Source organism: Tyto alba, unplaced genomic scaffold (genome assembly GCF_018691265.1).
Source record: "Tyto alba isolate M040663 unplaced genomic scaffold, T.alba_DEE_v4.0 Super-Scaffold_23, whole genome shotgun sequence".
NCBI lineage: Eukaryota > Metazoa > Chordata > Aves > Strigiformes > Tytonidae > Tyto > Tyto alba.
Window position 1 is genome coordinate 11,405,399 of NW_024881297.1, and position 27,224 is coordinate 11,432,622.

The following is a 27,224-nucleotide window of genomic DNA, read 5'->3' on the forward strand; positions in this document are numbered from 1 at the left end:
CTTGAATCCTTAGTAGCACTTCTTAAATTGCCTGTGAATCCAGAAAGACATTCCCCCACTCTCTGCTCTTCTTTCCAGTCTTTCCCCATGAATTCTATAGCCCAACTTGTATGTGAAATCGTATCCAGCATTCTTAGCAGCAGCTGCAGCCACACATTTAGATTTCGTTAGATCCACCCCCAGACAAAAAACTTGTCCCACCTCTACTGGGATTTGTGCCAGCACAGTTTTAAGAGGCTTCCAGACTTGAGGTTTGCATCTTTTGTTCCCCCCATAACAATAAAAGCAGAGTTAATTTTAAGTGGCAGATGCTCAGTTTATGAAGTGCAAATGGGTTTAGAATAACATGTGGGTAAGTGCCCAAGGTTAGATACTCGAGTTAGTAAAGGGAATTTAAGTTCATTTTGCATTGAAAAAACTTTTATATGTTATTTGGATTTTCTAACTAAGTATGAAAACATTTAAGTGTTCTGTTTTATCTAGTAACGTGATCTATGGCTTATTTAGGACAAAATTATTTTGTTGTCCCACCAAATACTTCAATCCTTATTAATACAGTAGCGCAGGTGTTTTATGGAGTGCCATGTTTCTAAGTCAGTTGATAACTTCTTTTAAAGAAGCATTGATCCCCCCTCTCCCCCCTCTCCCCGTGTGTGTCGCAGTAAATGTCACATTGAATTTGTGACTCTGTAAAGCCATTTATACCACAGATTTTTAAATGATTAAGAGGTGTTTTTTCTTCCTGTGCTAATCGTAATTAAATGACTAACCCTTGCTTACATACCTGGATTCCTTGAGAACTTCAGCTTCCCACCACCACCTTTTTTTCTTTTGCTCTTAGAAAATTTGATCATTAAACAATTAGACTTCAGACAGAACATCAAATGACACGTAGATAGTAATGAGGTCAGAAGCTCCCACATTTACAACTTGTTGAGTCTTCACAGAGGAGCTATGCCATGCTAAATTATCTGCATGTACTGGTGAGCAATATTCTGGCAAGAATGAATGAGAGGCTGATCATAAAGTAGAGCCCTAAAAGAAGAAATGATGGATACATTCATTCTGGTGAATCCCACTATCTGTCAGAACCGTGTTGTCTGCCCCTGCTAAATTAAATTCTTGTTCAAGTTAGCAGCTCTGATAGCTACTTGCTAGACTGGAGAATCTGTGCTAAAAAAGGATTTCCCATTTTGGTTTGATTCTACCACCTAGTTGAGCAGTATGTTAGTTGCTTTTGGAAACACACTGTGGGTAGACTTAGTACTGCACTGAGTATGAAAGAACTGGGGTTTGATTCAAGAGGTGAATGGTTCTGTGACCATGAAAATAAATGTGTGTGTGGTGGCTGTAATGGTGTATGGCATCAATATTTTCATGATCTCTCTTTTGAAACAGAGTTCCTAAAAACCGTGTTTGTGTTTTCTGAGTGCAGAGTTTCAGAGCGGAGAACCTGATCTTTACCTTGAAGCTGCATCGAAGCCAGATTGCGAATCTTGGGCTGTGGCACTGGGAGAGGCAAACTCGGAAGGTTTGCAGAATAAAATTCAGCAGCTCCGGAGGTTGATCATGGAAATCAAAGAGGAGAGATCATCAGATGAAGCACGGCAGTTTCTCCCTTCATCCCAGGTAGACAGTCTAGGAGAGCCACAGTTTACAAGTAAGTAAATACACTCGTTTTGTTGAATGGTACAGTAACGATGGCCTACTCTCTGTAGCAGTACAGGTATTGTTACAAGCAGGGTGCATAATGCTTTTTAACTTGTCTGAAAGTGCGGTTGCAGAGGAAGTAAACTGATGAACATTGTCTTTAATTATCATTATCTGATATATTTTGAATTTATGCAGATAAGCTTCAGGGGAGCAAATGTATGATTACTGTGTTTCTGACTTACACTCTATTTTCTTCCTAACACTTAGATATTATCTAGCTAGAAATATTCTTTTCCTCTTTTGTATCCTGTATCAACATACGGGCTACTGCTTAAAATATCGTCTGATAACTTTGATAAATATATAAAGCTTTAGTGATACTTAAATTAGGATCACAGATTTGTTCTTTGTGATATAAAAGCATTCTGGGGATTTGAAAGCATGTAGCCATATGTTGAGTCATGTTTGGTCCACTGGAATCTGGGCACTGTATTTCAGATACCCAGTTACTTAATCAAGTCTGTATCGAGCATATTCATAAAGGTGCTCCAGAGCAATATGCTGACTCTGCTAGTGGCAGAATTAATCTCATCATTTTATTATATTTCCATTTAAAATAAAAAACAACCAAAACCCAAACTTACTTGTTATTTCTTATAGATCAAGGCCTTTCTAAGCTCTGTAGCAGTAATTTTTCTTGCACAGACTTGAATGATTAGCTATAGTAATGAGAACAGTGTGAAACTAGACCTATTCAGCAACATCAAGTTTTCATGGAGCAAGAATAACTACCAGTTTTGGTGGGGTTTTTTTGTGTTTTGTTTTTTGTTTTCTTTTTTTTTATTTTTTTTTTCCTAGTTATTATTTTTAACAGAAGTCTTACATTCCAGTTCATAAACCTGCTTGGTTCTTCCCATCTGACTATTTTCTTCAACACTGGCAAATACTTAATAATGCTCACTGGAGACAATACATAAATGTCAACAAGAGACAGTTTAATTTCTACAAGGTTCATTGATAGTGTAGTTGCAATCCAATTACTTCCTGTGGAGGGTGAACAACTCAGTGTTATTTAACTATTCTTCCTACGCTTCTCTTGCTGCAGCCCTGTGGGTCACTCCTTTATCCTAGTGAAATAAGAAAATATTGTCCTCTGCAGTAAAATATGTACTAGAACATAATTTCACAACGGAGGAAATGAAAATGTTCTTATTGTCCTTAGTATATGAGAAAATGAATTAACATGCTATTTTCCAACAAAAAGAAGTTGGTGTTATTGTTTTACAATTTATATGTAGGTCAATAACATAGTGATATATTTCACTATATTAACCTGATTTACGTACTTTCACAGAACATACGTTTTGTTTCCACTTTTAATGTGATGACATACCTGTGTAAAAGTAAGTTGATAGAAGTAATACTTTTCCAACAGATAGTTGGAAATTAATAGTTGTGATTGAAAAGTACCTGGCCATGAGAGGTCAGTTTGTTTTGGTTTGTGTTGGTGGGTTTGGGTTTTTTTATATAATTAGTTTCCTTTCCCAGCGTCAGAAAGTTTCTATTTAAAAGAAGTCTTCTTCAAAAGTAGTCTTTTTTTTTCAGCCGAGTGTTTCTTTCACTATAAGTTTGTAACATGAAATGTTACTCTGGTGCCAGTGGTAGGTAGCTAGAGGTACGAATTAGTCATGTTGAACAGTTTTTAGTGTATTAAAAAGCTAGATATTGAAATAAAATTCATTTCTAATATGATTTTTTTTTCTTAACCTTAAAAGGTATTCAGAAAATTGCGAATGAGCCAAAGCTGGAGTTCAGTCTTGGTAAGATATAATTTTGACTTCTTGGAATTGCAATGGCCTGTGTGTGTGAAGAGTTTGCATGTATAGTGTTATACAATGTAACATGTTGCCTGTTTAAAAAAAGGCTGGTTCCTTTAGGTAGGTGACATGCCTGTGCATGTCTTGGAAATGCTGATTTTAGATTCTTAATTGGTTGAAATGGCTAAAGAACTGTTGAGTTCTCTAATACTAAGCTGCTCGGCCAAGCTGAAAATCTGCCCAATAGCATTGTGTATGTTATTTATGGACTGTTACTTATTTGGGACAAGATATTCGAGATGGAGATTTTTAAAAGATATTTTATTCGGATAAGAGTATTGTCCCTTTAGAACAAACTTTTCTTTAAAAGCATTGATTGTTATTTTGAAGAGAAGAGTCAGTGTAAATGTTTACCTGATTTTCTCTTTTTATACTTTGTATAAGTAATTAGAAGAAGACAACTCCATGTTAGTATAACATAAAAGAGAACTTCGTTTCAGGAGGTGGTCAGCTCAAGCCCCCCTTGCTATTCAGAGGTATACAGCATGATTAAGATTGCTCAGTAAGTCAAGCAAGCTAATTAAGTGATTATGTATTTGTAAAACAAGATGAAGGTGCACAATAATTGCAGCCCGAACTGTGCCATTTATAGAGGAAAATTGTCAACATTGTCATTGCTCTTTCAGTGCAAAAACTTTGAAGCTTTCAAAATGGTAAGTGAAATAATTATTTGCTTTAGAAGCACTAAATACAATAATTCCATATCAGAAAGCAGAATAATATCTAAGTTTAGTTGATCAGTGGTTGGGCTCAATGATCTTAAGAGTCTTTTCTGACCAAAATGATTCTATGATTATTCCCAGCTCTTGTATAGAGTAAATTAACACAGTTGCAAATAATATGTCTTTTGAAATATCTGATGCTGTATGCTGTGTGCATTCTAAAATGACTAAATTTTGTCCAATTTGTTATGATTTTTGCATTCATATAGCCTGCTAATATGCATCTCATGTTGTATAGCTGTACACTGAGAAAATTTTACTCAGTGCTAACAATATCTGTTATATTTACTCTGATTAAACAGTTTAAAGCATCTATTGCAAAATTGTGTGTGTATGTGAGGGAAACAGAGACACTTTATAAGTAGGGTATTATATAAAAATCGAACTTCACTGTTTGGAAAATTTAAAATATCTACGAACAAATGTCCCTCAGAAACCCCCCAGCACAGCAAGCGAGATGGCATCAGTGATATGTCTGCAGGTCCTCGCCCTGCTCCTTCTGTCATGGGTAGCCTGTTTCCTGGCCCCATCCTTTCAACTGGGTTACACTTGGCTGGTGTGCTGCTGTAACTGTGCTGCTATAAAAGCTGATACCCTAAAGCTCTGCCTGTTGGGGCAGATGCAGTTCTGTCTGACACAATCGTTTTTAGATTCCCTTAACTATATCTGGGTAGCTTTACCTTTATGCCTTTTTGAAAGCTAGATAGTTATAGCATTACAAAAACTTTGTAAAGTGTTTTTTTTGGTTGTGTTTTTTTGTTTTGTTTTGTTTTTGTTTTTTTTGTGTGTGTCTGTTTTGTTGTTGTTGGTTTTTTGTTTGTTTTTGTTCTGTTTTGTTTTGTTTTTTTTTCCTATAGGGACTATTTCTGCTGAAATTGCTAAATGTTGGCGTGGAAGAAAGGCGTAGTTCTTTGGGGAATTATCATGATATAATAATTAAGAACAATTGTAAATTTTGATGCTTTCTATATGCATTTTATAGGTGATGTGACTGTAGTATTTGGGCATAGCTAGTAATTGCTACACTCCAGCGATAACGAACTCCCAGAATGACCCTGGCATGGTGTAGGAGAGGGGGCAAGGTGCTACAGGTGGTGACTGCAAATTAGATGAGCCGTAGTTCAGAAGTTGCTTTCAGTGATAAATGTGCCCCAGCAGGCAGAAGTGTAAAAATGATGTAAAGCTATTTTCAGACTTGTTTGGGCTCGTGCTGGATGGAGCTCTGTTCACTCTTGGTGTCAGTATTTGTGTTTTGCATTCGGTTGTTTCTAGTAGGAATTTATGTCCTGTGGTTTGTTCTGCAGCATTATTGATTGAGTCATTGCAGCTCTCTCAGTGATCATTGTCTTCTGCTGCTGCTCAGGTTAGAAATAAGAGTAATAGTGTAAACTTCTTGTTTTTGACTGATATTCCTGGCCAATGTGCTAAGTCAGGGATATTTGGGCACATAGGCAACTATGTAAAGCTGATTCTTAGTGTCTTGATCCTAAAATAATACTAACTGCTTAAGCATAACACATTTGCATTAGGAGAATCCGCTTTCACTGACTGTGAGTGGTCCACGGAAGACTTCAATTTTATCATCACAGTTACCCCTTTTATTGTAATGCCAACAGACCCCTGCCAACGCTTCCTAGCCCCAGCCACTCCACTCACCACCGCTGTGCTACTCACACGTGTAGACAGACAGACGTCCAGGCACGCAGCAGACGCTGATAAGTGAGAAGGGAGCAATTTACCTGGGAAGGGTGTGTGTGCTGTTTGGCCCCAGCAGCCAGTTAAAATACCTCTTGGTCAAGACACCTTCTGTGCTGTCGAGAGGGCTGGAAGGGACTCTCGCTCTGGCAGGATGCTCCGGGCATTTGGGAAACAGGCACTGCCCGGCCAGGACTGCCCGGGGGCTGCTGGCAGGCCAAGCTTACTGCTTGGCTGATCTCACCTTCTGAAGGCTTACTTATGTCGAATTAAAGACTTAGCATTGGGTTTACCTAATCAAGGACTTCCAAGACCTCTTGTGGGGCGAACCAGAGCATGGTAAGGGGGGATGAGAGAGAGAGATTTGCTGCAAGCAAGCCCACTGCTGTGATGTGTGCCTAACTTAGCTAAGCAAATCTTAGGACTGGAGAGATGTTTCAACTTGATTAGATTGGTCTTTGACATTTAGAATTTGGAAGGCAAATCTAACACTTAATAACCCATAAAACTGGTCTCTAGCCCTGAAAGAATGGCTTATATCTATAATTTTGTACTATACATTATATAAAAAATATTATATTAGTTAAGTAGCATATATATATGTATGCAATTAGACATTTGCTTAGATCAGTTAATATATACAAATTTTTAGCTATATTTAAAAAACCTGTTGGTTATCACATAATTATACGTTGTAACTCTTCTGTCACTAGTTGGTCAATAAATAACATTCAAAAATGGAATTCTCTGGTAACTAAAACAGATTACAGCTTTTTAATAATATTTGGGTACTGCTTAATATATGAGTTTTATTTAGGGACAGGATATCTAAATGCTGGTCTTCAACATTTGAAGCTCTGGTAACTAAATTTTGAAATAATGTTACTAAAAAGTCTTGCTAGGGGCTTGTATCCTGTTGTGATAACCAACTTGCTGCATTCAGTATCCATAACACTCTGGAAGATGTTCTCTTTATAAAATATCCAAAATATTGCCTTCTTTTAATTTTATTTTAAAGTTCAGTAAAGTTTTTTTATGTTGAACTTAAAGCACACGATAAAACTTTCCTTGAATGATTCCACTGCAATACACTCAGGACTTTTGGGAGTGTACCTGATCTCGTAACGTTCCTTATTTTGGAGTCAAGGCTTCCTTTGGACTAAGATTTTTGATTTTTATATTCCTTGAGGACTCTTTGGAAGTATGGATGGGTTTTGAACCTAGTAGCTGTTGGGAAGTTTTGCTTTTCAAACTTTTTGTTCAGCTTTTCAAGTCATTCTGTTCTAAAGCACTAGGAGGTAGCACGTGTCAGTCTGTGCGGAGTGCTGAGTAGAGAGGAGGAACAGAGCAAAAGGCATAAAAGCAGATCCTGGGCCAAAAGATCAAACCAACTTAACAAACAGTGAAGCTGATAAGAAGTTTTCCCATGACTTCAAAGTGCACCAGCTTAGTTCTTTTATAGGTGTTTATTTTGGAATCACTGTTCTTGGTTGCTTCTTAAAAGTACCACAGCCCTTGAGTCTCAGGTCTAACTAAATATGGAGTAGGTTCCTAAATCAATTCACGTTGTTTTCAGTGTAGCTGCTTTGGGATAGGTGAATGTAGGTGAAGGAAAGAAATTATATTATGCATATTGGTAAACACTATTGTGAAGTTTTTAAGAGCTTGGACATCTAAAGATATTTGCATTTACTTCATGGTGAACTGACAAGAGAACTCAATAATCAGAAGAATGCGGGAGCAGGGCAGAAGGCACAGTTGGTAGTCCGAGTGCTCAAACATGAGCAGAGTAGTGAACTTAATGTTAATATGGAGAAATACATTTGAAAAAATAGTCAAAAAGTTTATTGCTCCCTCAATAACCAGTAGAATTAGTTTTGACACATTTCAGTTTGAATTTGTCTAACTGATTAGAGTTGTGAAGAGAAAGCAAAGGATGTTGTGAGTGTAATGCAGTCTGGATAACTGTATAGAAAAGAATGCCTCTGCACATGTTATAGGCATATTCTAATTTTATATTATACTAATTTATATTATACTAATTTATATTATATTTAATTTATTATATTATATATAATTTATATTATACTAATTTTAATGAGAGCACCTGCCTGACATTTCCAAAAGCTTTCAGTTTCTTGGGAAATCTATTAGGTCAGTGAAGTTTGATGGATTGTCCTATTGTTGCATAACCTCTAGGTACTTTTCAAGTTATAGAATAATGTAAATCTCACAGTTACGTCATTTTACAAAATCTCATTAAATAGTACACAGTTCATAAAAAAACTTAAAGTAATTGAAAGAATTAAAAATAAAAATTTTTAGGTTATATAATTTTTAATTTACCCAATAGTGTGTTGATACAGGAGCTATCTATCTGTATAGCAGTTTATCTTCTTCACTGTCTTCTTTTTCCCAGAGTAATACTGCAGTGACATCCCTTGGAAAAGGGATTTAACTCCGAAGTGTATTTAACTCTGCATACTGAACCTAAATGGTACATCGATACTGCTCAAAGACCATGACTAAAAGATTTTTCCAATTCTGAAACATAATCTGGATCTTTTTCAGCAGCAGCTGTTCCTGGAAGAGTGATAAGCACAACCACTATTCTTATCCGTACCACAAACCTGGAGTCAGAGTCCTGATCCTAGCATAATTTTCCCATCTAACTCGGTTATCCTTCTGCTTCATCATGTTACAAGTTGGTGAATAACTGATACTTTGTTGTGTTAGTCAGATTAAAAAAAAAAAAAAAAAAAAAAAAAAAAAGTTGCCATCACGCTTTTGAGTAAATTTAAGAAGAAACATGATCATTTTTCCAGGAATTGAAGTGAAAGTGCCACTTTATGCTGAAGGGTGTTTATCCCTCAAAAAAAAAGTTGTGTTGGCCATGTTAGGAACAGTATTGACGAAAATATAACAATGAAGGGTGGGTTTGTACTTTTTAAAATTCTATCTTATTTTTATCTTTCACCCTTTTTTGTTGAAATAGCTTTCTGAATTTTACATTCATTTGTTCTGGTCCCACACAAATTTAATCTTCCACTAAACTATCTAGTCAGGTTTTTTTCCTTGTTTTACTGATGTATATTCAATGCTGTTTCTTCCCAACAGCAACAAAAAATAGATAAAAGACAAGTTAAATTGGACAGAAGAAATTAAGGAAGTAGAAAATGTATGATATGATCAGAAAGAATGCTCTTTTTTTCCTCTGGGAACTACTTATTGGGCTTCTGCCTGTTCTGAGACTTTTGCATTGCATCATAAGATGCTGTAAATGCATTTTATTCTTAGCAACTCAGTGTTGCGAGGATGAACTTTTTTTGACAGAAAGGATCCTCCCAAAGAGGTAACAATTTCCAGCCCAGTCTAATAGACTGTATTGGCATGTTTTGAGTGGTTTTGAATTAGGACTTGTGATTTTGAAGTGTCTCATAGAGGTGGTTCCTTTTCCCCTCACTTTATGCAGGTGAACTGGAGCTAGCATTCAGTCATCTTCAATGTAGTTAAAACAAGTGAAACAATCTTCCAGAGATGTCCTAAGTAGCGAATGACCGTCACCTTTCATGCCATACTGTCATCTCCCTTTAGGCAGCGTTTGATGATAGAACAGGACAACACATATCGAGAAAATTGATGAGTGGGATCAGTCACCTAGAGTTGAGTGATGTTGAATCAGTGACCACTGAGGAGAGTAAGCTCTCTTCACCATGCTTCTGCGTTCTGTGGTGCTCGTGGCAAACTTTCTTTACTATATGCAGACGTTACGCGAACAATGCCGAGAAGCGATTTGAGGATGGATTTGCTAAGACTGCACATCCTTCTTTAATCACCTCTCCTCCCACAGTACTTTGTTACCTTTTGAGATGGCTTTTGGGATTCTGTCATAGCCCTTGCCAAACTGAAAGTAACTGACTTTTTTATAGATGACTTTCTGAAGCTCTGCTCCTTCATCAGTGTGCGCCTCTTCAGAAGTAAAGCATTGCTTCCGAATTCTGCAAGCTGCATACCTTGTCAGAGAAAAGGACTGTCTTTTTCAGTGGTATTGTCAAAACTGTCTGGATATTATCATTTGGTAATTTTATGCCATTTTGTTGTAATAAAGTAGTCATAATGCAACTACTGAAGTAACTAAAAATACAAAGGGAGTGTATTGGTGTGTTTTCCCTTTAAAACTTTGCCTTCTTTTAGTCTTGCATGTCTTTTCTGGTATGAGCATATTCAGCCACCTTGCGGAAGGTCATCCCATTCCATTTGACAGTGTCAGCTTGCATTCTCTATTTGTCTTTACAGATTAATTCATTATATTCCACCTCGCTTTATACATAATGTATTATACCATCATGGTTTGCTAACCTACAATGTTCACTATATTAAACCATCTTTTAAGAATGTGTTTGCTATGCAGGGAAAAAAACTGGAAAAAAACAAATGCAGAAAATGGGGCAGGGGTGGAGGAGAAACCAGCAAAAATCTCAAACCCTGAGTCCTTTCAGAAAAACTCACATCCTTGTTCAGTTTTTTTTTCCAGATATATTGGGCTCGAGTCCTAGAGAATTAGGCCAGATTTTCAAATCTGTATTTGTAGTCACTACTGTAATTTTAGAAATCTATCCTTCAATCCCTTTAGGGCAGGAACTGTCTTCATTTGCATTGCAGCTAGAGAAGCAGCATGGTCACGAACCTTAAATATTAATCTGTACTAATTGTATCACTGAATATGCAGGGACTCAAAAATCCCCACTAATGAAACTTTGGAATATGGTCAGTTAGCGTTCTGCCTCCTTCTTGCACAAAGAGAGAATCTGAAATAATCTTTCTATAGTACAATATACTTTTTAGATAAAATATATTTGTGTATCTGTATATCCATATATAGAGGAATATAGTTGTGGTTTAAACCCAGCCTGCGTATAAGCCTCACCCAGCCACTCACTCGCCCGCAGTGGGAGGTGGGAGAGAATTGGAAGAGTAAAAGTGAGAACACTCATGAGTTGAGATAAAGACAGTCCAATAGGTAAAGCAAAAGCCACACACAGGCAAGCAGAGCAAAACAAGGGATTAATTCCCCACTCCCCATAGACAGCTGGGCTCCATCGTGTGATGGTGGCTTGGAAAGGGAAACGCTGTCACTCCGAACTTCCCCCCCTTCCTCCTTCTCCCCCGGCTTTATACGCTGGGCGTGATACCCTACGGCCTGGGATGTCCCTGGGGTCAGCTGTCCTGGCTGTGCCCCCTCCCAGCTTATTGTGCGCCCCAGCCCCTCGCTGCTGGGGCGGGAGGCCGACAAGGCCTGGACTCTGTGTGAGCACTGCTCAGCAATAACCAAAACATCCCGAAATTATCAACACTGTTTCTCATCCTAAATCCAAAGCACAGCACTATACCAGCTGCTAGAAAGAAAATTAACTCTATCCTGGCTGAAACCAGGACACTGTTCTATGTATGTATTTCATATATATGAAAATTTGTTTTGTTGTTGACAACCCATTATATCTAGTATGGCATTACTCATTTTTATTAACTGTGTAAGTTATCTACTTGGTTTCTGTGTCAGTAGGAAGTAATTCTTGATAGAAGTAGTCACAGAAGTATTTTCAAGTTGTTGGCATCCGTTACTACTTAATGATATTCATTAGACAGCTTTGACTTGTGTAAATTCAATTTCTGTGTAGGTTATAGAGATTAAAATTCTACATTACACCATGTTATGTAGTAGTTCATCACCACAATGGACTCATTAAATTCAGGGATGTTTATTTGCTCTGAAGTGGGTCAGAGCACATGATGAACCAGCATGAGGGAGTAAATCATTACTGACTGAGCATATTCTACTATGATGGAGTAGAGGAATCCACTGACATGCTGATGGAGTAGTAAGTAACATGAGTATGTTTTGAGGTATCAGTATTAGTAAACCCAGGTGCAGGCTGGGTTTCAGCAAGTTTTCTGCCATTCTGTTGCATGAGATTTAAGCATCTTCTGTTTCTGGTAGCTTTTGTTTTTAAGGGGGGAAAAAAAAATGTATTTGAACTACTGTGAGGAAGTAGATGACATTTTTGTAAATACGAAGGTGTATAAATCAGGGCTGTGACTAAGGGAAACTTATAAATCAAATAGAATAAAGATTCTCACAGTGATTCTCATGTTTTGATACAAGTGCTTATCTGGAGATAAATTTTGAATAGCTATGGCTAATCTGTTTAGAGAGGAGTTTGTAGATACCTGAATTTGAAAAGCTATTTAACAGTTGAAAGCGTTTTTTGGAATTTAACCATTCTAAGAAATAGGGTTTTATCATCTTAGTTCTGGAATGATGCAGCAGATAATAGGATTAAATTCTGTCAGAAATGTACAAATTTTGGAATCTTGTCAGAGGTAGCAAACTGCTGCGTTTACACAGCCAGGGAAAAGGGGGAGGGTAAGACTAGGAAGGATCTTTATTTTTCAAATCTTAAATAAATAAAATTTATAGGCTTCTTAGGAAAATCAGTTTCTTCTTGATATTAAGAATGGTACTTTTGTGTTTATTTCATGTTTTTCTCATTGACTTAGTAAATGTTGTCTCTCATTTGCAAAATTCCTTCCATCCAATATTTCAAAGGGATAAGGTTGTGTCTGTGCTGGAAACTGTAGTGTTTTCTGTGAGGTTGAGTGCCCTCAACAGCTCAGTCTTAGCATGAGTTCATCTACCTCATTCCTTGCCAATAAGAGTACTCTTGCTGCTTTGCCTGAACTAATTCTAGTTTCTGAGGTAATATACTCAAAGCAATCAGAAACCTTTATGATAACTTGTAAGGTTTATTGAAAGTTACTTAGGAAGAGGATTACAAACTTACTTAAAAATTTATAGATAGATATAAGTAGAGATTGAATATAATTCTGTCAATATTGGGCTATTTCATTATTTTTTCTCACATAGCTATTGAAAAAAGCCCCCCAAAACCACCAAACAAAGAACTTGGTAGGTACCTCAGCTTGTCCTTTATTATTTTTACAAGTGTAATACTTGGCCTCTGAAGTATTGGATGTTCTGGTGAATGGGAATTAAACTTCTAAATTATTCTGATGAAACTGAAAATTTGTGTTTCCAGGGTATTTTTAAGTTAGTTCATAGGAATGTGGGATTAAAGATCATTAAGGTAGAGAGGAGTTATTTTTGGCACATGCTGCTGCTCTTTTTTTCCTCATTATTTTTCTCTTCCTGCTTTGCCCTGAAAATACACCTCCTACCTGTGCATACCTTTCTCCTACTTGTCTTGCCAACCTATGTACATTTTCCAGTTCAGTTTTTGAACCTCTTTCTCTCAAATGAGTCTCTTCAGATTCCCTGGCACGCCTCCCACATAGGTCTCTCCGATCTCATGCTATGAGACTTGATGTGGGGGAGTGGTGCGTGTTTGTGTGTACGCGTGGGTGCAGCCTCTTCCACCGTCAGGGTGCCAGAGCGGTGGAGCAGAGCGAGCGGCAGAGGTATGTGCGAGCTCAGTGGCTGAGCTGGGAAGGGGAGAACAAGGGCTTACCTAAGAGGTCTCTGCGACGGAAGGAGTTTCTGCGGGCAGCATCTTCCTAGATGAGTCTGGCACTGAGCCCGCTCTCCCCTTGTGCGACCGACATGCCCACAGGTACAGCTCTTGGGTGGCCTGATGGCTCTGCGCTTACCGGACACACAACGAGTCCGTGATGGATTCCTGTGCAGAGCCAGGAAACTGGTCTGAATGAAGAGGACTATTTAGATCCTTATTGAGAGTCATTTCTGTTGCAGACATTTATACACAGAGAGCAACAGGCCAAATAGGGATGAGTTATTCCTTTGCTCTTATAGAAAGCTCTATAAGGCTTCCTTACCTACAACAGAGATTCGGATAGCAGTCCTGGCACTGCTGCCTTCTTCCAACCTTTCCCTACCTCCCAGAAAGCTGACATTTTAACTATTCAGGATGTAATTGATTTTTTTTTTTTTTTTTTGTTATTTCCTTAATTATGCTGTTGTCAGTGCAGCTTAGAGGAGGGCATACAGTGTCTGCAGAACGTTTTCAGCAACAGAGGTATTTGTCTTCTCCGCAGCTTCATTACTAAGAATAAACTACATTTTCATAAATCCTTTAAAACTGCTCTGCCTCTCCTGGTAGAAGGGCTTTTTTCCATCAAATTACAATATCTGGTAGCATTAAAATTTTAAACTTTATTTTTACTTGAGATTGTGTATTCCACTAAGTCTGCTTAAGAGCCACTTTAGTATTCCTGCTTTTGTGCTTCAGTGGCTGAAATCTTAGTTTTTTCTGCTGCTGTCCAATGCCCCTTACAGTCTTCTGTACTTCTTCTAAATCCAGTCTTCTGGTATGAGAAATAGTTTATATTTTGGAATTATTGTACAAGGTCAGCTGGAATGCCAGTAGTAACATTTATAATTAATGGACTGGAGATTATTAAGGAACTGGAGCGTCCTTCATATGAGGAAGGGCTGAGAGGGCTTGGACTGCTCAGCCTGGAGAAGAGAAGGCTCACGAGGGACCTTACACATGTGTCTAAATATCTGGTGGGAGAGGTTGAAGATAAGGGAGCCAGACTCTTCTCAGTTATGCCCAGTGAAAGAACAAGAGACTGTGGGCTGAAAATAAACACACGTGAAACTAAATCAGAACACAAGGTCCCGTCCCACTCCCCCCCTCTTCCCGCACCCAACTTTTTTACCACGAGGGTGGTTAAACATTGGCACAGATGACCTAGGGAGGTTGTGAATTCACCATCCTTGGAAATGGTCAAAACCCAATTGGACGCGGTCCTGGACAACCTGCTGTAGCTGACCCTGGCTGGGCAGGGGGGTTGGACTCGATAAGCTCAAGACTGAATCTGTGACCTATGTGGCAGAGATTTGTCATGTAACTTTCCAGTAGGATTTTTGAGGCTTCTCAGAGCTTGCTGTTTGTGATTGGTTTGCAATGGACTTTTGTCATGTTCTGTACTGTATATTGATAGCAAGGTATCTGTTGCCTTGATCTAGAAATTCTTCAGGTTCTCTAAATCATCTCTCATACCTACGTTGAAATTAGAGCATTTAAAATTGTTGCCATTTACGTGAACTTGAGCAATTTTAGGGGACTTCCCCTCTTCCATTGTTACTAAATCCTTTATGGTGTGCTTAGTGTGCCTCACATAAGGATATGACAGCAGCCTGAATTACCCTACTTTTTGGGCAAAGAACAAGTTTGGACTGGAGAGAGTTGAGCAAATATGGAGTTAAAGTTTTGTGAATGCTTTTGGCCTGGGATAATATCTTATTGGTGCTCATTATTTTTTTTTTGTGTGTGTGTGTATGTTGGCATGCAAAGTTTTATTTATTTATTTTCTGTATATCCTCATAGGGAAGACTTACTAGCGGGAATGCTTGCAAAATGTAAGCTTAAAATAGAATATTTACTGAATATGTATTTGCAGCAGTGGTGTTGACCAGGAATAAAATTGAAATGTACACTCTTACCCTGAGTTGAAACTCTTTCCCCATTCTCCACAAATAAATGAATTTGGGTCAAAGATGAAATAAGCTGAGGATGGCTGTTTAGAGCTTAGTGCCCTTTTTCCAGTGGGGTGGACCTGAGTTCTGGAGTGATTGTGGACAGTGACCCCAATTAAGTGACAATTAAATGTAAAATAATATATGTCAAATATAGAAATTACCTTTCCAATTACCTTTTGTCCCCTCTACACCTGCTGCCACTAAGTCTTCCTTTTTTCGAATCAGAGCGGGACAGCTTCCAGAGCAAGACTTGAGTGTCTGCTTGTATGCGCTCCCTTGTGTGATAATTGGCAATTTTGGGGAGTTTGTATCTGATGTGTTAGAGGTGGGCAGAATGATAAACCTGTGGATCTGCCCCGTATCTGACCTCTTTTCTGGTCCAGTGCTCTATTGAATGAAAAGGGGCACTGGCACCGTTTCTCCTTTGGCTGTCCTGCTGGGTCTGTTGTGAAGGAAACCAGCAGTGATGTTTTCACAGAGCGTGGACGAGCAGCTGTGCCCTGCCACGGCCTGCCAGCCCGAGGCTGTCAGGATAGGTGTGTGGCTTCCAAATCCTGACAGGGCTGGACACAGGCTCAGAGCTGCTCGGTATTGTCAAGGCTGAGGCAATCGGGACATGCCCAGAAGCCAACCTGCAGGCAGGTGGGGACCTCCAACCAGTGAAAGCTTAAATACCTGGAGACTTCAAAGACCTCCAAAGCTAGGTAGTAGGTCTGTGGAGGCTTTGAGCATTCTGTTTAAAACCCACTCGTGGACATCTGTCTTTTTGTGAGTTTACGCTCGAGTTTTTACTGTCACTTTTTGCAGTTAGTCTTTTCTAACCTTTAGCCCAATCTGTAAAACGTTTCATGAAGAATTGTCTGGAGCATTCCTTGCATTGTCTCCTTGTGTGTCTTTCTCCTTGAAGATAAAGTCACCTTATAATTCCAGGAGAGTATAGAACATCAGAGAGACAAAAAGCAAGCAAGTTATTTACTGATTACAGTATTCATGTAGTTATGCTTCTTGTGCCGAATGCTGATGACTAAACAGACATGAAACAATTCTGTTTTGTTAGGCCAATAATATATTAACTGAAACATTTTAAAGTAATTCAAAGCATGATAGCTCTTGACTTTTTTGACTCAGATGGTATTGCACTGCATTAACATTTGTCTTTCAAATGGCAGTTGTTAAATGAATCTCTAAATATGCCTATAGAAATAATTGCAGTAATACTTTCATGTTATAAAACATTTCCCAATGGACTTTTTCTTTTATCCTCATATGTGGAAAGAGAAGTTCCATAAAAAGCAAAATATCTAATTAATAGAGGACTGAAGTCATCCTCCCCTTTTGAACATGTTAGTTATAGATGTACTTATTTTTGGAAGTTTTGAAATGCATGTCCTGCGGTGAGATTTGACTTGAAAATTAAGTTCCTCTGCAGGCCCTGAAAAAAAATGTAATTCTCCTAAGTGCAGCACCACAAAATGCCACAAGACACTGGATGCAGCATGGCAAGCAGACTGACCTGAGGTGATTCGAAGGGATTTGCTGAAAACAAACAAAATGCTTAAGAATGCTTTTCCTCATGGTTTCACCCCCACCTCCTGTGGATAATAAAGTTTCTAGTACAGTTATGGACACTTTAATTCTTGTGAATAACCATATTTTTAGTGTGTTTTTTTTTTTTTTTCCCTGTTATGTGAAATATTAAACTGAAATGAAGTAAATTGAACTAAATTTAAAAAATGCCTGACAGTCTTGTTAAATATAGTTCAAATGTTCAAAACAAGTTAAAGCTTTAATCTAAAATCCTGTTGCATTTAAGATTGATTCCTGAGGGATTGAATGAGTACAGAATTTCATTACGATGAGTTAAGAAGAATTTGGTTTTAGCATTCTTTAAGACCAGAATTCTTCACACATAAGCTGAGGATTTTTGGCTGTAGGATTGTAAATGAACTGCTTAAAAAACTAAAATGGGCTAGAAACCTTTTCAACTTTGAGATCTAAATGTGCTCCCACTTAGATGAAGAGCAGCAATACCTAGGTCATTCTGGATTCAAATCTGCTGGATTTTTTTTATTGTTTTTGGGGTTTTTTTGTGGGCTTTTTTTTTTTTTTGTTCAGTTGTTTGTTTCCTCCCCTCCCTCCCCCCCCTAATCCTTAGCTACTATTTCTTTGTACAAAGGAGTTGAAATAATTTAAAATTATTTTTCTGGGAAGAAGTCAGCTATGTCTTTACATATATCAATAACATCAAGGCAGTTTCAAACATAGTATTGTAACATGAAAACAGCAGTTTTTCACCTTGGAAGAAACTCCTGCTGGAAATGACAATCTATTTATAATATAAGAATCCAACTTTCTGGTTTAGAATGCAGTATGCTGGACTCTACTGCACTGTAGAAATTATTAATGTCTCCCCTTTTTAGATCTGTCTCAAAATACAAGCTGCAGACCTTTCGTAAATCTGTGAGTTAACAATTCAGAGTAATAATTGTGAGCCAGTATCTTTGAGGAGATGAACTCAGTGCTGATTTTGAAGAAACTGGAAATACAAATGTATATGCTGCTTTAAAAAATGTTACTTAAAAATGACATCCAAGTCTGTGCAGCTACAGTCAGTATGATACTTGTTACTCTGTACTTTTTTAAAGACTGTTAGTCTGTACCAACAGAGTTCTCATGCTTGAGACGTACATTTTGGAGAATTTTAGGAGTAAGGGTTATTTCTTCAGGATATTTGAGTAAACAAATCCAAAATGCTCATGGGAGGTGGATTCCTTGAAATTTGTGCTCTGACACAACCCTTGATCTGTGAGCTTTTATTATTTCTGGACTCTGTAATTTATGTGAAAAGATACAAATATATATATATATTTTTTTTTTTTTCCCCTTATGAAGGTGTTATACTTTGCTATCTCATGCAGGTAATTGAAGTAATCTTAATTTATTTGTCAGAATGGCTGTTTCAAAATCCCCAGAGGAGTGAAGCACTGTCTTTTACTTAGTTCTCTAATTTAGGTATTAATCCAGAATTGCCACCTTTTCAGACGAGTCTTACTTACATTAGAATGTCTTTTTCTTTTAACTACATCTTGCATGCAGATTACTTAGCATTTATTATGCATTTCCTGACTAGGAAATTTAATCATTACAGGGCTAAAAGTGATTGTTCTGGATTGCAGAAATCTATTTTCTCCTTTAATTAAAAGTATGTCTTGCTCTTATTTGCCTTGACTTTGAAGTACATTTCAGTCTGGTTTCCTTTCAAGCATGTCAAAGAGCGTGGGTTTTGTTTTGCTAAAAGACGGCCTCTGGCATATTGGAGGAACTAGTGCTTTGCTTTCGATTTTCTGCAAAGGACTCTCTTTTTAGACAGAGACTCACTTGGTCATTTTCAACATCTGGCAGGCACCTATGCAACAAGAACGGAGTGTGGATCAGGCTAGTGTGTAGTACCCCAATGGGGGAGAGGAGGCAGGGAGGAAAAAACCCAAGTAAATAGTACAATCATACAGCTCACTAATACCCTGCCTACTTTTTCTAAAGTCTATGTTCTGCCTCATTTGAACACTACACGTGGGGAGTACTATAGTGCTCAAACCTTTCTGCCTTGGGTGGTGGCTTTTTTTAGGAATCTCTGCAAAATTGATCAACACTACATGGCTTCCTCGCCCTTCACTGGAGGGGAGGGTCCATCCTTGGCATCTGTAAAGGAAGGAACACAAATCTTTTCAGCCAAATGAACCTTAAAGGGTGTTCAGTGAGACAGTCGAGCAATAGCTCTGCTTGCAACTGTGACTATTGTCAGTCTTTTCTTTTGTGAGTTACTATTGTTAATATAGCTCCCTGCTGCATCTTTTCCTGGCACCTTCATCATGATTGCCTTTGCTATGTAACACTTTCACTTAAAGAAGAAATTAATAGTTTTATTCACTATCAGCGTCTCACAGGCAACAGGGCTATGGTCACATAGTTGATTAGCTTATAATTAATTAGAGTGCTGGCTCTAGAGTTGTTTACGTGACAGGGACATCCTTATTGCAGGCTCTAAAAGGGCCCCATGTTTAGATGTACTCAGGTCAACATTAACATCACCTAGCTTGAGTGGTAATACCAACACAGCTGTGGGACCCTGAAGTCTTATCCGGGCTTCACGACATGACGAAGAAGCAGAGTGGATCGCTCCCCCCTGCCGTCTGGGCTCCTGTAGCTGGACTTCTACCCGCCAACCCGAGTAGCTTGCTCACAGCTGCTCAGAGCCGCTGTACAGCAGGGAAGCAGCACCCCAAAAGATTTCAGGTTGTTTAGAGTTCTTTCTGAAGCTTGTTGTCTGCTGTAGTTGTTGGACTCTGTGTTGCTTGACTGCCTGCCTTCGTTTTGCAAGGGAAGCTTCTTTCCGCACCAAGCCTGAAAGTATGTTGTAAAGATGTATATGATGTCATTGATTTGGAGTAAGGCTAAGCAACAGCTGAGTTTTCTTTACGTATGAGAGGAAAAGACTGTCTCTACAGTGTTTTGAAGTAATACTTCACACTGAGGATCAAAACCACGTAATGCTTCACTTGACAACTGTATAAATGCTCATGTCAAAGGAAGCAATGTATGCTCTTACCATAAAATCAGATGTGGCAGACTGAAAACTGAGAGGCTTGGCACTTCTTTTTTCTTTTCATCTTCTTGTTGTATCGGTGATATATTTTTGTACATTTATTTCTGAAGAGATGGACAAAGTTAGGAGCTAGCAGAATATATTTTATTTATAAAATCTGAAAGAAATTGTTACAGGTTCTAGATGCTTGCAATAATCTTATAGTACAAAGAAACTCATAGTTAAAAGAAAAAAGGAAGTCTGTATACTATTTGCTATTATTCTAGTTTTTCAGCTGGTACTTAACCTTGTAATCACTCTATTTTTGGGATAGTGAGAAATCTCTGAAAGAAATTACATTAAGTTTACTTCCTTATTAGGTACTCGGTATGACATTATTAGGAAAATGCAAAAATGGAGCTGGTGTTTAGCTCTGTTTCCAGGAGATTTAAACCCTTTTGTGGTATTCTAAAATACCAACATTAGCAAAATAAATTACAGCCTTGGAATAACAGTATTGAAATCCATTTTTGGAGTGTAGAAATGTATTGCAAATTTTTGTAAGACTGCAAGCATTTATTTATTTATTTGTTTTCCTCATTTCTCGCACCAGAGAACTTGACGTCACCTTCAGGTCAGAGCATAAATACCATTAATAGGCAGTGCCTTGAGCACAGTAGTTTTGGACAGAAGGTAAAGAGGATAATTGAGAATGTAGAGCAACAGCAAGAGCTCTGCTTTGCTGCCACTAGACTGCTGCAGCATCTCAGAAAAACAGAATTCTCTGAGCTGTCAGAGGCACGGTGTGCTCAGTAGGGAAATGCAGTCCTTTTGGAAAGAATTTCAGTGTTATAACTAACCATAGCACTACAAGGAAAAGATACACAGAGACACTTACATTCTCAGATATCGTTTCAAATAATAAAGAAATTTAAAAATGTTCATCAAGAGCAGTTTGTTTCATAATTTAAGGAGCCAGCTGTTCCGAGCAAATCTAGACATTCGCTTTTGTTGACCCTGTTGCCATTGTGTAGCTTAAGTCTAGAGCGCAGAGGTGGTGGAGGTCAGTTGTACACACAGTTGTAAATAAAGCTGGAGGAGCATGATCATTAGCAGTGAATGTGCTGGAACAGATTGTCTAATGTTAGCAATTAATTAATGTACTACCAACATGTAAATTGCACTGAATGGATGGTTAACACATGTAACCATGCATTCACTTCTGCAGTGGAAATATGATGCCTGTGAGCTATACATTGATCCAGTCAGCCACTTTGCTGAGTCTCTTGCATCTATCATACTTAAACTCTATAAATAACTGGGGTTGTCCAGGCTGAAGAGTAAAGCTGCAATATTAAACAGGCCTGTTCTAACACGTCAGAAGAATTGGAACCCATGCTCAGGAAATGGCTCTTATTGCTTCTGGTAATGGCAATGCAAAGTTACAGTCTAAGCCTTTGCATTTATTTTACCTTCTTGGAGGAAGCAGAAGGATGCAGTTTGAAGTTGCCCTGCTTAATGCCCTAGTCCAGCAAGAGGCTTTCAGTAAAACACAAAAGACACAAATCCTAAAATTTCTTTAGTGCTGCAAAATCCAGGGTGAGCAGAACTTACTCTGAAATAGATCACTTCTGATTTTCACAGTGGTAATTCTAAACAGATTTATCACTTCATATGCAAATGGGATGATGAGTGCAGCTGGCATCTCAACTCCTGGGCATGATCACTTATCCCTACCCTCCATCAGCATACAACATTTTTCCCCAGCAGCACTCATGTATCTTATTTCAATGACTCCTAAATAATTGTGTTCTTTTAGCTGCAAATTAAGTGGGTAATGAGTGATGTTTTTCTGGACAACATATTGATATATTACTTACAGTGAGTACTGCTAATATTGGTGGTGGTTATTGTTTCTTTTTCCTCAAACCTGTGTATGTAGAGATGTCATAGAGATATCAGATGAAGCATAAAGAAAGATAAGACTTCCCTGTTATCTCTTTCTCCTTGGACTGCTGGTAGAAATTTTCTTCCCACCATTAATTACAGGCATCCCCTGAAGGATATTAATTGTATTATGTATGTGCATTTCCTTGAGATATAACTAGGTTACTTTAGCAACCAGCTGTACATTCCAGAGAACAGATATGCATTTTATTTTTATACAAGCCTCTTATCCCCAGAGACAGGAACGGTGATCTTGGATTAAAAAGCAGTGGATGTTTACTTGTTTATGTACATGGTCCAAATGTGGTTTTCCATTCTGTAGAGATTCTTTTCGTTAAAGAATTTACTCAAGTCTGATCATCTTTTTTAGTTGATACCATTAATGAGTGTCCTTCCTGACACATACCTGTTTCATTACTATGTACCTGTGCCCTCACTTTGCAGTGACATGGTTATTATAATTTCTGTGGCTGCATCCTTTGATATTTAGTGTTGTACAGTGATTTTTACTGGGAGACCACATTGCAAAGTGTTGTGGGAGTAACTTCTCTTTTCTTTTGGTCTCTGGGTAGAGGTGTTCTTTACCCACCAGCAAACTGAAACATTCCTGTGAGCATGTGAATGGGACAAGCAGTTAGCAGTATTTATGCTAAACCAACTAATAATGTTTATTATGGAGCACCAGCTGGCGAGGTGCTTATTAGCACCATTTTCTGGTAATACCAGTCCTCAAATGTTTGTCTCATTTGCTTTCAAACATGTTCTGCTACGCAGAGAGCCCATCGCTGTCCTGTTCTCATCCCTCTTGCAGTTGCATTGACGCTGCTAATTCAAAAGTATGGCCAAAGCTTTCCTTTATGTTCTCAAGGTGGATTATCCGAAGCCGCTACGTGTGCCTGACTGAAGCTATTCTTTTCAGCAAGCTTGGTTAGCGCTGTGTGTTCAGCAGAGGCAGAAGCAGCAGAGATGTGTGCTTTCTTCTCTTGTGCCTCCCTACCCTCCCCAACAGCCCCCCAGGGTGGAGAAAAGAAAACTCTGCACTGTTTAGTGTTCCGCATGTAGCACAGGTCTGAATGTAGTGTTCTCTTAGTTAATGTGTCCTTTTGCCCACTAAGGAATAGCTACACCTCAGTTAATTAGTCTATCAAGACAGACTGTACATTATTATTTATAAACTAAGTTGTCTTGGGATAATAATGCTGCTGCAATGCCAACGAAATGAAAAAAAATTTTGAACATTATGTTCATGTATATATGTGTGTGAGACACACAGGCTTCTCCCATGCCCCTTGTCTTCAGCTACTACTAGTTTTCTGTTCTGTTTTGAGAGCACACAAAATAGTGTGCCCTGGAGACAACAGGGCTGTGGTGGTTGATTCTTGTCCCTTTCCAGACCCCTTGGAATCTGTTTTGGTTTGGAAAATGGAAAGGAATGAAGCAGTGGGAAATGGTGTTTCTGTCACTGATTAGAGAAAAAGCTACCTCACAAATTGCTGTGTAGGCTAATACATTCATTGTGTGAATCCATAGTCTGGGAAGACATCTACCAATGTGCTGTAATTTCCCCCACTAAAAAAAATAAACATTGCCATTCCAATGCATTTCCCAATTTTGGGCTAGACCTTGGCTTCCTTTCCAAACAACTCTGTGAACTCTGAGCTGAGGATGTCTTTCAGTCCCTCTGCCCATGTAATTCGATCCAGCTACTGGATCTTTTTCAGTTCTGGGAGATGCTTCGTCTCCCTGTTTCTCTGCCAGATTAATTTCTTTTGGGTCCAGTGGGCTTAGTGTTTGGAGCAGTGCCGAACACTTGGTCAGAATTGTTGTAGTTTCAGGGAAGGTAGATGATGAACTTCCAGACTGTTTCTGTCTTGGTGTTTTGTTTTGTTTGGTTTTCCCCCTTTTCGTTGTTATATAGTCATTGAGATTTTTTAGTCTTTCCCTCTGTGCTCTGTTCTTCCATACAGGTAACATTTTCAGAAAGTTCTCCCTGATCCCATGAATTGGTCACTGAGACTGTGAAGCAAGATTCTGCTGTGTTTACAGCATAGCCCAGTTTTGAGGAGACACTAACCAGTCCTTCTCTTGTGTTGTCTTTACATGCGCACACATGCACCCAGGAGGATGAAGAACACAGCCAGCGTGTTAGTGCAGCACAGAGAACAATGAAATGTTCAATGTGGCAGGACTTGAGAGTCAAACATCTACTTGTGCAGTTTGCGTTTACAGCTCAGGTGGTTTGTGTGCCTCGCAGTGGTGCTGGAATGTACAGAACAATGTACAGGCATGATTGATAGAGAAGGAGCACTTGTTCGCTGTGATTCATGTAAGAATAATTCAGTTTTAATAGTAAAACAACAGCAGTAATGGAAACTAAATAAGAATATTCTCTTTGCTTTTATTCTTTAGAAGATAAGTGTTGAAGGATAACAATTATTTAAATGTATGTTACCTGTTTTAAGGCATTTTAAATGGTAAGACAGTTTTATATCTAGACCGCAGAATTTTGTACCATACATTAGTATTTGTAAATATATTCTAGAGCAATTATTTTTCCTTGCAGCCTTTCATCTTGCTCTACACATAGTGATTCCTTTGCTTTCTTTCCTTCTTTTTCTTTGCTTAATATGTAGAGGAGTTGTTTCTTCCTGCCTTCTTAACTTTTTGCTTTGTTGATATAAAAGCATAAATTATTCCTAATGCCGTTCTCCCTTAAACATTCATTGTACACTGATAGGCTTAGCAGAGATGGGGATCACCAGGGGGAACGGATGACTCAGGCTTTTACACACTGAGTCAACAGTCACAATGAGTAGATTCATACACTTTCGGCATGTAAGTACAAGCTCTTGCTTCATTTCACTGAGTTTTGTTGATGAGTTTTTCCAGAATTAATTCAAGCATAGTGAAGTATTGAAAAGTAATGTGACCTATGTGTAGGGTCTGCTTGGATGTAGGTTATGATGGAAAGTGCATTGATGCTGTTGCTCGCTTTCACAGTGTCACGCTTGCAGTTAAAAAAACAGCCTTAGCGTGCTTTTCATGTATTTTCATCAGTTTCTTTTTGAGTAGTATGTCAATAATGCCCAACAGATGTGATTAAATATATAACATATAGCTGGTATTTGACTTTCACAGCCATGTAATGTTTCACTTTGTACAAAGAGTGTTGACTGTTTCTTTGAGAAGCCCTAAGATTTTCAGAGATACTGCTAGTAAAGTAGTTCAAAGGGCAATAATGCAGTGTGGGGCTGTGGCACTTGCCAGGCTGTGAACAGCATGTAATGAACTTCTCCCATTCTTTGGCATCAGCTTAAAAGTAGGCCTTGGGGTTTGTTAAACATTTCAGTTGTGCTGTTTTTAAGGGAAGTGATGCACTGTGGCTCAAACTGACAAATTCTGTGTCACACCAAATCTTCAGTTCTCTGTCAGTGACAACCTTCTTGAATGTCCTTTATGGCTGAAAGGGCAGTTGTCAACAGCAGTAGCCCAATGTCACAACAGAGAGAAAAGAACTCTGTCATCAAAGTAGATGCAGGTTTCATTTTATTTCATTTACCCTTCTGCACTGGGATCTCCCAAAGAGTTCCAATACTTTGTGCTGATCCTCCCCATTGGAGATGAAATATTTTCACGTCAGCTCTACCCAGTGAAATCAAGATGATGTTGCTAAGCTTCCTTTTTACAGGAGAATGATCTAATGACTGGATTGCCCTACTATCACAGAAATTAATCGTCTCTTATGCTCAGTTGTCACCAAGGTAGTGACCACTTAATGCAAACCTTCCCATTGTTAAAAGTTTATCAATAAGATAAAAGTCTGTGCTCTTGGCTGCTAAAAAAAAATGAGCCACATCTAGTTAATGTATTTGAGACACCCTGTAAGTAAATCTAACTGTTGTTTATGGGGGATTTACCTCCATTCATCATGCACGAGTACTTTTTACAAGAGTTGAGCTGTTAGGGTTCCTGCCAGAGTCACTGGTGACTTGGGGATTTTTTCCAGCCCTGGCCCCCCCCCCCCCCCCGCCCCCCAAGTCTGGTGTATTCCTGTCATTGTCATCTCTGGAGGTCCATTGAACTGTGAGCTGGCTAGCCTTCCTTTGTGGCAGGTGTAAAAACTTCAACTATATCTGTCAGCGTCACAGCTTCTGGTCGTGAACATGAGCTCTCTTGTCATTCCTCTGAAACTGTGTTTCACTGTGCTATATTCTATAAACATGATTATAGAGTGGAACTTTTAAGGATTGGGTGGTGGCGTAAGATCAGGGTTTGCTGGGGGAAATGGCTGTATCCAGAAATTTCAATGATCTGATGCTGCACCTGTGTTCAACTTTAGAGATGATATAGTTCAGATAGGTAGGTGTCTGTCCCACCTTTTGTGTTTTGGTAACTGCTTTTTAGTAAATCTACTCATATAATTTGTCAGGTCATATCAAGTAGTGCTAATATTTAGAGTAATTTCAGTAATGCAGTCAGCCTTAGTAGTAAGGAATTGCTGACAACTTGCTGTTTGAATCTGGTCCTGTTATATCAGCTGTTTTATAAGGACTTCATCATGCACAAACTTTTATTCTTATCCCACTTTTACCACCAAATTATGATAGTGTCAGTTTGAGACTGTCTACCAAGAGATTTCACTGGCAACTGGGCTAAAGCAAAAACTTCAAAATATTCCGTGAAGGTTAAATTTAATTGTTTCCTTGTTCCCTTTTAACTGTTATGGAAGACTGGTAAAAAGCTTCTGCCAGTTTTGCTTTTATTTTCTCAAGCAGCAGGTCCAAACCCAAAGTAAAAAATAAAGCATAGACCAAGCTGAGCTGGCCTTTTGTATGTACCAGAGCTTTCCTTGCCTTGGCTTCTCATCAGACCAGGTTTGCTTGCTGTGAGGATAATCTGATTCACCTTTTAAAATGGTAAAGGTCAGCTGCGCTTGAGGAAGCTCCTGGTTGGCAGTGACTCCTAGGAAGTGTCCTCAGCCCCCTCTTGACAATTAGCCTCTCTGAAACCGTAGACTTTTCTTTTATTACCTCAGGCTTCTAAGATCCCAGTGTAGTTTGATACACTGCAGAGAGCACTGGGTAGATCCTATCCCAATATTCACTATTGCATGTTCCTTATTGAAGAATGTAAGGTGGATGGGGTTTGCTTTTGAGCTGATGCATGCCCCATGAGTCCACGTCCCTTCTGCAAAGCAGCTAATGGTGCATTTGTTTGTTTTCTCCTCT

The 27,224-nt window shown here is 38.6% G+C and overlaps 1 protein-coding gene across 5 annotated transcripts in view; it reads left to right on the plus strand.

Annotated features, from left to right (window-relative positions):
- INPP4B (inositol polyphosphate-4-phosphatase type II B) overlaps positions 1 to 27,224 on the plus strand; it is a 342,715-nt gene that overhangs the window by 135,904 nt on the left and 179,587 nt on the right. For all 5 annotated transcript variants that reach the window (XM_042796878.1, XM_042796879.1, XM_042796880.1 and 2 more), the window contains 2 exons: positions 1,436 to 1,660; positions 3,429 to 3,473. In XM_042796878.1, coding sequence (XP_042652812.1) covers positions 1,436 to 1,660; positions 3,429 to 3,473 — 270 coding nt within the window. The remainder of the gene's footprint in view (positions 1 to 1,435; positions 1,661 to 3,428; positions 3,474 to 27,224) is intronic.